At 42.3% G+C, this 12,982-nt stretch overlaps 1 protein-coding gene across 1 annotated transcript; it reads right to left on the bottom strand.

Moving 5' to 3' along the window:
• Positions 1-935: 935 nt before the first annotated feature.
• On the bottom strand, positions 936-9,640 carry pik3ip1 (phosphoinositide-3-kinase interacting protein 1). Its single transcript, XM_076025988.1, has 6 exons — positions 9,352-9,640; positions 9,003-9,131; positions 8,537-8,653; positions 6,403-6,582; positions 5,899-5,977; positions 936-2,637 (listed from the first exon to the last, which is right to left on the bottom strand). Exons 1-6 carry the CDS (start codon positions 9,458-9,460, stop codon positions 2,415-2,417), a joined length of 837 nt encoding a protein of 278 aa, XP_075882103.1. The 5' UTR covers positions 9,461-9,640; the 3' UTR covers positions 936-2,414.
• Between the last annotated feature and the right edge of the window lie 3,342 nt (positions 9,641-12,982).

Raw genomic sequence — 12,982 nt, 5'->3', positions numbered from 1 at the left:
GTGGAGCACAGGACGGTGCTTTGAACACAGTGGGGATGTGGGAGTTTCATATGAAATGTACATAGACGTGTATATATATGATGTTTCTAATTGGTTGTCATTTTCTAACTCGATCTTTGTAGATTTCTTTTTTCAACATTTCGTCCAAGATGGAAGTTTTTTTGCTCTTTTTGCTACAATCGCGTAAGGTACTGATGACCAGTTGTAACCACTATTATTTATATTGCTGTAGTGTTTCGTAAAATAAATTCTCTGAATCTGGCATTCTGTTTGAATCTGCTCTTTCGTTCGCAACCTCCTCATTATTGTCTCTCACTCTGTTTATAACTTTTACTTTTTCCATTTTTTGAGACAAAATCTAATAATGACCTGAAAGCAGCACAAATCACAGTTCAAGAAAAACAATCTTCAGGCATACTATCACGTTAACTTTACTAAACTTAGGCTTGTATAGTCAAGGACGTGTGTGCGTGAGAGAGAGAGAGACAGAGAGACAGAGAGACAGAGAGAGAGAGATTGAGTTGGTAGAATCAACAATTTGTTCGATTGACACATATGGAAGTCTGAACACTAGAGGGCGACATACTTTTCATTTACTCGCCAGATAAAGTGTGTCTATATAAATATATATACACACACATTTTGAATCCGTGTTTTCTTATCATTGTTTTCGTCAATTTTACTTTTTGCTCAGCTCAAATAAATGTAACCATCTCATCAGTAAGAAACCATGACATAATGAAATATGTACTGAAACCAATAAATAGGTTTTTAAATCAATCAAAATTTAAACAATGAAATACACGATAATGTAATCATTATTATTATTTATCAGTCTATATATTTAGACTATATATTTAATATGTGCAGGCTTTACTGGCTGCACTCTATTTTTAAATGTGTGTGTGAATGCAGGAGAAGACGTTTCCTCAGAATCAAATTGTCTGCATTGTTTTATTTCAGTCTCAAACTGTGACACAAAATTTGCATTCATCTCGACAAGAAGTGCTAAAATCAAACGACGGACCTTGTCTTGGCCACGTCGCCTGACCGAGGAAAACAGTATCACTGAAACCAGCAGCGTGACCGACCAGTGATGTGAACACAGCAAAGCAGAGATGATATCGCAAAAAAAAAAAAGTCATCTAGAGCGACAAGACTACACGATGAACAAGTTGGTAAGAAAAAAAAAACCAGTCACATGGAACAAACACTTCCTCCGACTTGCTCGCAGGTCTTTATGGGTCAGTAGTTCTACTTGATGTGATGCAAAGAAATGCTTTTGTGAACGGAAACTTACAGCAGTCAGCCACAGAGCATGAATTTATTTTGGGAATTTCTCTCTTTTTCCGTGATCAGCGATCAAACTTTGGCCTTTTTTTCTTTCTCCTCCATCTTAGTGCAAAAACCGAACTGTCCAAATGGAATCCAGCCACTGAAGCCCTTTTTTGTGAGACACTCGCTGTGCCGCTCTGCATAGATAGTGGATGCACTCTGGGCCTGCTCCCTGCGTACTGAGGCCGTCGGTTCGGCAGTGCTAATTTGTGTCCTGAGGACCTAAAAACACTGTCTCTCGCTCTCCCTGAGAGCGCTCGCTGTGATTCCTGTCACTCCTTAACCTGTGAGCCAAAAATAAACTGGGCGAACAAAGTCTCGTCACATCCACCGGCGACCGCCATCATGCTTTATGAATGTGCAACTGGCCCTTTCAGTAGAGCGGAGATATATGTATATATACACCACGAATATATGTATATATATATATTTAAAGATACATTCAAATTCAGACTCATGCTAAGGCAAAAAAAACAAAAAAAAAACCGCCATCTTTCAATGGCCTTCACCGCTTGTTCTGTCATCCTCCCCTCAGAGGAGGACGACAGTTATCTTTTTCTCCCTGAAGACGGAGATCAGTCCGGTGTCGTAACTTGTCCTCCACACGGTAGAAGGGAAGTCAGTAGAAAAATATTGTAACCACACAACAACCTTCCCATAGTACAAAACAAAATGTTTTAAACATTCCCCCAATTTAAAAAAAACAACCAAAACAAAACCTCTTCACAAGGAACTGGCTTTTTTACACACCAGCATGAACAGTGCACAGAAATTCAAAGAGATTTTTTTTTTTCTCCACCCCGTTACTTTTCTTGGTTGTTAAAACGTATCAAAAGCAAAAAAACATTGAAGACCTCAAGTGAATACCTTTGTTGTAAGAAGATACCTCACAATGGTTTGGAGCTGTCTGGGTTGCATCCTGTGTGCCTAAAATATAGAGATTTTTTAGAAAAGGGACGACGACAACAGAAGAACTGAGTCTAGGACGTTGGAGCAACTCCCTCTAAACCAGCGGTGCCTTTTTTTTGTTCTGTTTTGTTTGGTCCACAAACATCCACCATCATTCCTTTCTGTCGTCCTCACGCCCCCGGCGTTCCGGCCTGCTGCTGGCCCATCAGTGGATCCCCACCGCCGTCGCCACCCTCCTGGTCGGGTGTGGCCTCCTGCTCGGCCGTGATGACGATGGTGTTCTCGTCCACCAGCTCGCAGGACGGGTTGGAGAAGGCCGACAGCGGCAGGTTGATCCTCTGCATCTCGCGCTCGTACACCCGCTGCTCGTGTTGCTTCTTCAAGTCTCGACCCCTGGACATCCAGACACACCACAAGGGTTAGTTTGTGTTTCTGAGGCTGTTTAGACCAGCGGTTCTCAATTTTTCCTAATGAAATCGTGACCCAGATTTATTCCAAAAAATGAACGCTAGCCCAGTTTCTATCGTATATATACAATTTTGAACATGGCGCCTCCTACATATATCTATATATCTATATCTATATATCTATATCTATATCTATATCTATATATATATATATATATATATATATATATATATATATACATATATATACATATACATAAATACATACATACATATATATATAGATAGATATATAAACATATACATACATATACATACATATGTATATATACATATATATGTATATATATATATATATATATATATATATATATATATATATATATATACATATATTTAGAGAGTGAGAGAGAGAGGCCATGCACAATGTAGGGGGCACCATGTTCAAAATTGTGACGATGGCTGATGATGGAAAAAAAAAAACATTACGCTAATAATGAGTAAATATTAAAAATAAGCAAAGTCTTAATGAACAAGAGTGCAAAAAAAATCTAACTGCGATCAAGTTATCAATTCTAGTCACTGATTTTTCATTTTGTATTCATGCGATTCCTTCAGTAACAGTAGCCAATGGTGTGAACTGAGACCTTCGTCCAGTGTTTGGAAAACACAGGACACACCATGCAGCGGCTCTGCAGCAAACATTAGGGCCAGATGGTAAAAAGGAAAAAAGAGAGCAGACAAGCTGGCAGGGCATTCATGTCCTCCGGGGCAACGCAGCACTCCCCTTCCACTGGGGCAAAGACATAACATGGGAGCACAACACAAACCTTCCCTTATCAGCAGCAGCGTAGTTCACGTCCTGCTGTCATCAATACAATTGTTTCAAGGTGTCAAGTATATAGACAAAGCCAGGCATAAATACACCCAACCCTCCGAAAACACAAACAAAGTCTGCTCTCCGTCTGCTGCAAAGCTACCAAGAGGACTGAGATTCTCCTGAAAAGCACCGAGCGAACCGCACATATTCAACTACCAGGTGTGATTTGGCAACAGGCTAAACCAGGCGTGGGCGTGGGCAAACTATGGCCCGGGGGCCATATGCGGTCCATTAAGCTTTTTAATCCGGCCCGCCAAACGTGAAGAAATTATATTAATAGTAAGTAAGTCATAAAGTAACTGTATTTCATCCATTTTTTCAGTGTCATTTCAATAAATAGCGAAACAACAAGTTACAACAAAAATATTTTGTTGTAACTTTGCTTTTGTTCATTATCAGTTGCTTTCTACATATCTCATGTACATATATTTTTCCCTCCTATGAGGTGGGTCACCAAAACACTCCATCCACCTGCTCCTGCTCCGGCCCCTCTGTCTAATTTTACAACCCCCCCCACCGGTCAAATAGTTTGCCCACCCCTGGGCTAAATGCTAAAATGCTCCACACAGATCACCACCATCAATGCCTGCGGGTCGACCGACCCTGCTAGCAGTGATCGCTACCGGTCAACAGGTGGCGTTACTTTGAAGAACGTTTTTTTGCGCAACTGTTTTATGAGATTTGTAACGTAACGGAGGGATGCAACTGCATGAGCGGAGGAAGAGGGGCTCGCAGAAATCACTAGACTGGAGCGAAAGACTTCACTGTTGCCTGCGCTCGTGAGAAAGAGCTGCATCGCCATCCTGCTGGCCATCCTCCACGTCGATGAGCTGCACACTCCAAGTCAGCAGCTGATAAACACTGACATAACGCACCGCTCGGCGCTCGCATTATTAATAATCACCACCTAAATATAGGAAACAAAGACAGGGGCACGGCTAATCAGATTTGCGTGCTCTACAGTGTTCATGGTGTGCTGGTCTACCAGCGTTACCTCCTGTGCAACACTCATAGGACAGGTCACCATCTTATGCAACAACAGCTGCACCAGTGACACCCCAGAGCTGATTTCCCTACTAACCTCTGCCATTCTTTTCAAGAATAAAAAAAAAATACATGGAGGAATAACAATAGCCTGCCAGGCTTCTGTTGGTGTGGTCGTCGGAGTAAAAGCAATAACGCCACCTCATTCCGTTAGTGGGTGAGCATGGAGAAGAGCAGAGAAAGAGCAGAGCAGAGCAGAGCAGAGCAGAGCAAGAGCAAGAGCAGAGCAAGAGCAAGAGCAGAGCAGAGCAGAGCAGAGCTAGGGAATGTGACAAACAGCTGATGCCCTCAATTTAAAATGTGCCATTGGTGTGCATGCGTTCGCCTGGGTTCACAACACGTATTTAAGCACTGCCTGCAATACGAATGTGACACAAAAAAAACTGGCTCTTTAGAGAGTGGGGAGATGTGTTATGTGTTGAAGGTCCAGTGTGTAATATTTGGCTTCATTTATGATTTTTATATTGGTAAAAGCTTAACATACTACCCATAAATACATTAACAAAAGTGTACAATCGCAGTACAAAGTCATTTGGTTTTCCTACCCTTCGAACGGTTCTCATATACATATATATATATATATATATGTATACATATATATATATATATATATATATATATATACACATATATATATATATATATATATACATATATGTATACATATATATATATATATATATATACATATATATACATATATATATACATATATATACATATATATATATATATGTATATATATATATATATATATATATATATATATATATGTATATATATATATATATATATATATATATACATATATATATATATATATATATATATATATGTATATATATATATATATATATATATATATATGTATATATATATATATATATATATATATATACATATATATATACACACATACATATATATGGGATCAAGAATGCACATAGAGCAATAAGGGTCTTGCTCCTAGCTCCTGCCATCTTGCACTGTCATATTTCACAGGAAGCCTGGTGTGGACCATCTAGCCTGCCTGACAGCACGTTTCATAATTAGGGTGCAGGCTTGCATCTTCAAATAAACCAACAAAGAAAAAGGTGGACAAGGTATCCAGGTTTACGTGCGCAGGCCACCGTAGCTCACTGGCAAGCTCATGAGGGGGAAAGAGAGTGAAAGATGCTGCAATCTAAACTGTAACCCCTTGTTTTCTCAGTTTCCTCTTCAAAATCCAAATATTACACACTTGACCTTTAATGCACTATAATGGGGAGTCTATGTAAAGAATTAAGAATAATGTCTACATGTTGCTACAAGGTTAATTCTCACCTCTTGTAAAAGTAGCCCACTGTAATGCCAACTCCGAGGACGATTATAATGGCCATCATGAGGATGCCGATGACGTAGCCTGATGAACCAAAAGACAAAGAGACAAAAACTCAATTTAGTTTGCCTGGAAAAATGTCCATTGACAGACTAGTTTCGGGGCTAGGGCCACTGTAGCTCAGGAGGTAGAGCAAGTTGTCCTGTGACTGAAAGGTTGGCGGTTCAAATAGTCTGTCGCTGTGTCCTTGGGTAAGACACTTAATCCACACTGCCTCATACAGATGTGAGTGGATGCTGGGCGGTGGTCAGAGGGGCTGTTTGATGCAGATTGGCTGCCACGCCTCCGTCAGTCTGCCCCAGGGCAGCATGTAGCTTAACACCACCAGTGTAAATGTGGTGTAAATGAATAATGGGTCCACTGTAAAGTGCTTTGGGTGCCTTGAAAAGCGCTACATAAATCCAATCCATTATTATTAGTTCTTAGCTCGGCCTATGATTGCAACCTACCCAGAGTCCCGAGGTCTTTCTTCTTCTTGGGTCCTGCGTGCACCCGCTGGCTGATTCCCATCACTGGCTGCGCCTTCCCCTGGGACGGAGGAGCCTGGACGCCGCTGCGTGTGGAGGATCTTGGACTTCCTGTTGAGTTGAGGGATTCTGCTGCTCCGGCTGGCAGAGTGGGAGCTTGGTCTACGGATTAAGATTAAGGCGGCGATAAATGACCAAAGAATTATTGCATTACACCTGAAAACAGATTTAGCCAACATTAAAAGGTTTAGCAGCAAGGAAGTTCACCAAAGTTTCTCCCGCTTGAACATTTATTTCATATTAGAGCAGCTTGGTCAGAGTCACTGCAGGGGGGGTCTGCAAACAAGACCGTTGCCTGGAGCTCCAAACTGAGAGACCTCCTCACCCCCACCCTCACCCTCCCTCTCCGACCAACGCCGACATGGAATGCCCATAAATTATTTTATGGCCATGTGCAAGACACCACAATAACACAGCTGTAACTCCTCCAGGGGGTCTTAGTGCTACTTTATTAAAGGATTATTAATGCAATAAAGTACCTCAACTTCATTATTTCCAGTGTGGCCGAGGCGGGTTTACTGGAAACTGAGGGCAGATCAGTGCGGATGGCTTGTGGGGGGGTTGTACAGGTCCCCTCCCTCTAATCTAAGGCCTCCAGAGTTTGTGGCTGCTTATTGGCTCTGTTAGTTGTTTCTGAAAGGTCTCCCATGTTATATAGCCAATTAAATGTGCATGGTAAAAGAAAACAAAATGAAATAAAACAAAATAAAAATCATTCCAAAGGCATTCGTCATGGTAATTTCATGTCACAGGACTTTTTGAGGCTTGTATGATGGTGGCCAATGTCTTTTTTCATTGGCTGTTAGCGAGCTCTAGCTAGACATAAATCTATTTAGTCCACTGACTGATCAGATTTTAACAAAAGGAATTGACCTGGAGCACTAAAAACACTTTAAAAAGACATTAATACACACTGTGTGTTTCACTGGTTTGCTTGCACTGCCTATAAAAAGGCTTACTTTATCGGGTTAGTAAAAGCAGTGTCACAACAAACACCTGCTTTTAATCAATAGTAAAGAACAACTTGACACGGCCCTCAGTCTTCGGTTGCCTGGACGACAAGCTGTTTCCAGCGTGCGAGAGCACTTCCGGGGGTGTTGAGTTTGCTGGGTGCGAAACGGCTGTGACGTGTTTCCCGCAACGGAAACGCAAACTTTGAGTTCAGTTGTTTGTTTAGTTGTTTAGTTTCTGATTTAAACTCACAGCACTGGAGACACACTTCACATGAAAAAAAAAAAACCACGGTGGTTTTTGGTTGCAGCTATGTCAACACGACACAAAGAACCAATCAAGCGTCCTGACCCTGTTCTCCATAAACTGCTGGGAAAATAATCCAGTTCACGGCGAAGCTGTTCCAGTGCCAGACGTAAACAAGGCCCCGCTGCTCACTTTTTTCTCTCTCTCTCTCTTTCTCTCTCTCTCTCCATTTCCTTCTCACAAGTTGTTTATGAAGTCTGTGGCAGTCAAAGGGCGTGACGGCAGGGTTTTTTTAAACAGCCAATTAGATTCCGTCTCCAAGGTACAAGTCTTCCATGTCCGCCAATGAGCCGAGGCCAGGGGGGATGGTGGGTAAGGAGGCGGGGGGCGTGGCCAACAGCCTTCAGGAAACTAAAGTTTCCAACATGTGACTGGCTGGCTGCTCTTTGTTGTTGAGCAGAGTAGATTTAAAGCCCAGACTGAAACAAAGCCAGAGGTCGTGGAGGCTGTTCAGTACTGCGGCTTTAAAACTGACCAACTGACCCACTGTAGGCCACTAGTACCCACGGAAACTTCTCTCACAAGTTCTGAAGCTGATCCATGAATCCCCCTCACTAAGACCCTCTCTGCTTTTTGCTGAATAATTAGTGCATCAGCGCTCATCTCATTATCTTGCCGCAGCAGTCTCTGTTTAAAAGTAATGAGAGGTTCTCTGGAAAGAGAAAGTATTAGTTTGTTGCTGCTTGTGTGTTGGAACATTGTTGACTATTTACCCTTTGTAGGACTGTTCATTTTGGACAAATATTCCAAACAAAAAAACCCAAAACAAAACAAATAAAACAACGACCAATAATCCAACCTTGGCATGGTTCAATGGTGCAGAACTGTCTCTGGACCGTCCCGTCTGGGCCGGAGATGTAGCACCAAGGCCTCTCGGAGGAGTCCGGGTTCCGGCAGTAGCTGTGATCTCCAACTCCTGGAGGAGGAGGAGGAGGGGAGGAGAGAAATGCACGTCTGTTAGCAGGTCCGTCTCTGGCCGGCTGGAAAACCACGACATTCATGAATCATTAACACTACTTTATCATGGCACGGTGAACGGGCCAACAAAGACAGAGGAAGTGCATCAAAGACGTCCCTTTAAAACCCTGTACAGAGATTGGTCTGTGGTAGGTTTTGGGCAAAACCGGTGCAAAATGAAGCCGTAGGTGTTTATCAGGCTGCAGGGAAACAACACCAAGCAACAAGGACTCAGTCCATCGCAGTCCAATCTAAGCCCTGATCTAAGCCCTGATGTGGGCACAATGGAGGTTTCCGTGTAGGTCTACCTGTCTGTGAGTCAGGGTGGATGTTGAGGTCATAGTCCCTGGTGGTGTTGGTCCAGTTCAGACAGGACAGACCGGAGGAGGAGCTCTCCCGGGCTCCTCTGTAGCCAACACCTCTGGATCTCACACAGTCTGGAGAAGCACAGCCACACAAACATGAGGAGGGGGGACGTGAGCAATCCCAAAACAACAACAACAACAACAACAACAACAACAACAACAACAACAATAATGAGGAAATTCTCCTCCGCTGTGCACCAAGTGACTAAAGAAATACAGTTTTGTTTTGTTTTTAATAATAAAAAAAAAAGGTCAATGCAATCATGCATTGTTATTGTCGTTCAGCTTTTACCTTCTTCGCTCGCATTTGCTGCACTGCTCTCCACGATGGCCACGGTGAGGAAAACAACGTGCAGCGAGAAAAACATCGTGCACAGCTGACGAGCTGAATCCACCGACATCCCGCTGCGCCGATGCGCGTTATTTTCGAGAAGGAAAGGGGTGCAAAATTCAAACAAAAGAGCCGAGAAGCGAAGCACGAAGAGCCTGTGCTGAATGTGCTTCAGACACACTGCTCCCTGCCGCAGCTCTGGTCCCAGCCCTTGTTTTGTCAGAAGGTTCTCAGCGTTCGTAAACAGCCTTCAGTGGGGGTAGGAGAGGGTAGGAGGAGGAGGAGGAGGAGGAGGAAGGAGGCGCTGCTCCCTCCAGGTCCTAAAGCCTCACCCGCTTCCATCTCACGCAAACTCAGCAGCCGGTGTCCAACCCGGTCTGCGTTCAGATTAATTCACACGTCCATCTGACTGAGTCAGTAGAAAAGGAGCGGGAGAAAGAAAAGAAAGGGAAAGGAAAGGACTAAAAGAAGAGAAAAGAAAAGAAAAGTTTTTGTTGTATTTAAATGTATGGGAGAGGTTATAAACATGCAGACATAGGGCAAACACACTTTCACTTTTAGGATTTTTAAGGACTTTTTCCTGCATTAGGATTTGCATTTAGGATTGACTGAGTTTCTCTGTGCAGAGTGGAACACGAGGCACAGGTGCTGGAACGTCAGATAAAAATTGAACACAATTTATCCGAGGGTTCCTGCCCCGCATTCTGAGACATCACTTTGCTCTTCTTAAATCCCTGCAGTCTTTTCCACCTCCCTGAACTTCTGAGTCAGCAGACAACACCGTGCAGGCCCTCACAGGGTCCCCCACCCGCTCCTACTGCACTCCCCTGGTTTTTTTCCACTGGTGCGGGTATCAGGAGGAATCCACAGGAAACCTGGAGAAGTGCTGCTGGTGTTTACCTCCAGCAGCGTGTGTGTGTGTGTGTGTGTGTGTGTGTGTGTGTGTGTGTGTGTGTGTGTGTGTGTGCATACAGGGAGCTGTGTACTGAGAAGCAGAGAGGCCCCGTGGTCATTGTTGTCAGTCAATGTTAGAGGTTAGCGAGGCCGCCAAGTGGCTGCCAACGCCTGGGTCAGACAGTATGCTCGCTAAGCCACTTTTCAAATAGGTACTTAGCCGGTTCTCCAATCAGCAGAGTAAACAGAGTGCATCTGGACAGCAGCCAGCGCCATCAGGAGCCACAGGGCTGTGTGAGCGAGGATTCGTGCATCTGCGACCACAAATGCATCAGTGTTTCGAGCAGATGCATCAGCGACGGGACATGCAGAGGCTGCAGACTTCACACACCTGTAAAAGCAGTGTTTCTCAACCTGTGGGTCGTCACACAAAAGTGGGTCATGGAGCTGTTTTGAATGGGTTTTCGATGGATAAATGTATATGTATGTATATATATATATATATATATATATATATATATATATATACATAAATATATATATACATATATGCATATACATATACATACATATATACATATATATATACATATACATACATATATATACATATATATATATATATATATATATATGGAGATATACATACATACATACATACATACATACATAGAGAAAATGTTGAAGGTTTCTTTTGCAGGATACACAACCCAATTCATTCATATGATGATTATGACTGGATATTCTGATTGTTGCACTGTTTTTCTATTTTTGTGTAATAAATTTGAGTGCTGTGGAATAAAGGGTCGTGAGTTGGTGATAAGGAAATGATAAGTAACAAAAAAAAAAGTGGGTCCTTGATCATGAAGTGGTTATTAGGATATGTTGTTCCAAGCAGACACTTTCTCCAGCCGTCTGTCGGTTCAACTACACTGGAGGCTATGGTGCAACAGTAACCGTTGCATACAAGATAAACTAGATCTTTACAGTGATGTCAAATCTAAATTAAGAGTTCGGCATCAAGAGAAGCAAACAGAGAGAGAGAGAGAACACGTGAATTGTGAAAGAATCCCATTTATTTCAGTTTTCCACATTATTGCCGTTATCACATTTGCAGCACGCTAAAAACAAACTGCGCGTGGAGCTATTTTTAAATTTGGCTTATTCAGTGGAAAAGCACTTTCATGCTCCAAATGGTGCGCACATGTCTGTAAACACAGAGGAGAAGAGGAGCAGTGGACCCTCCCCCACTGCCTGTTGCCAGAGCTGAGACAGTCCTTGCTGTGAAAACAACTGGAGCCTTCAGTTCATTCAGGCTGATTTTCAGTCACTTTTCCAGTCAACACAAGGCCGCGGGTTCAACTCAAATCAAACAACTCCAGCGGGATCACAAAACCTTGGCCACTTTTTTTTGTCGATAAACGCACATCAAGGTCGACTTCAAATGGAGCCCATTTAGGTTTAAGGAGAAATCTCGAAAGTCCTTAGCCACTCAATTTCAAACAGTAAAATCCATATTATTCATTCTTCATCTTCTGTACCCGCTTCCTCCTGCACTCAGGGTTGTGGGGGCTTGATCCCCCAGCTGTCACACACACACACACACACACACACACACACACACACACACACACACACACATTATATATATGTATAAATATATATATAATGTGTGTGTGTGTATATATATATATACAAATATATACTGTATATATATATATATATATATATATATATATACACATATATATATATGTATATACACATATACATATATATATATATATATGTATATATTTATATATATATATATATATATATATATATATATATATATATATATATATATATATATATATATATATATGTATATATATACACACACACACACACAAAACCCGAAACATCCCACTTTAGGCTTGGGTTTTTGCTTTTTTCCAGACTGTGTGGGCTCGGCGGCAATGATTGACAGCCATTTCCGGGGTGTCAATCATTCAGAGAGTGAACTTGCTGAAACCCACCTGGCTCTTTCTGTTTGGGTGCCAATCATTGCCCGTAGCTGGCACGAAACTGCGCACACAAGGTCTTCATCTTAGCACTGGTCGTAGGGAAACTTACAGCATGAGTGTGATTCACTCCTGCGACTGTGATTCAATCCTACACGATAATAATAACAATAATCTGGATGCACAGTGCTTCATCATACGCAAAATGACTTATTCTTTTTAGCCTTTCACTGTGATTGTGGTTTGTTTTTTCACATTTTTGGATCTCAATCAATTCTAATCACACCACGTGAAGAGGTAATATTTTTGATTGCAAAAATGTGAAACAACAAATTCAATCACAGTAAATGGGGAATAGAAATTGTGACGGCCCAGTGATAAAACCTGACATGCGTGTCAGTTCAGTGGAGCAGCAGGGCCAAACATGACACATGGTGTCTTTTTTCCTTCCGTTTGTCCATCGCTGAAAGATCCATGTCAAACAAAGGCGGTGGGCGATGCAATGATGTGAGAGTGCCGCCGCGACGCCGCATCGCTGGTTGCGAGGCAACTTGCGGCTCCATATCAGGCCCAGTCAATCATACTTGGCCCTCCAGTGGCTGGAAAATGGACACCGAATGAGCAGAAGAGGCAGAAAAGCCTCTAATGGAGCATTAAAACCTGCTGCTGGACACTGTGAGCTGAAATAAAGC

This window comes from Nelusetta ayraudi, unplaced genomic scaffold, assembly GCF_046127955.1.
Source record: "Nelusetta ayraudi isolate G7.1 ecotype Tasmania unplaced genomic scaffold, CSIRO-AGI_Nayr_v1 ptg000018l, whole genome shotgun sequence".
Taxonomy (NCBI): domain Eukaryota; kingdom Metazoa; phylum Chordata; class Actinopteri; order Tetraodontiformes; family Monacanthidae; genus Nelusetta; species Nelusetta ayraudi.
This window is presented reverse-complemented; position numbering and strand designations above follow the sequence as displayed.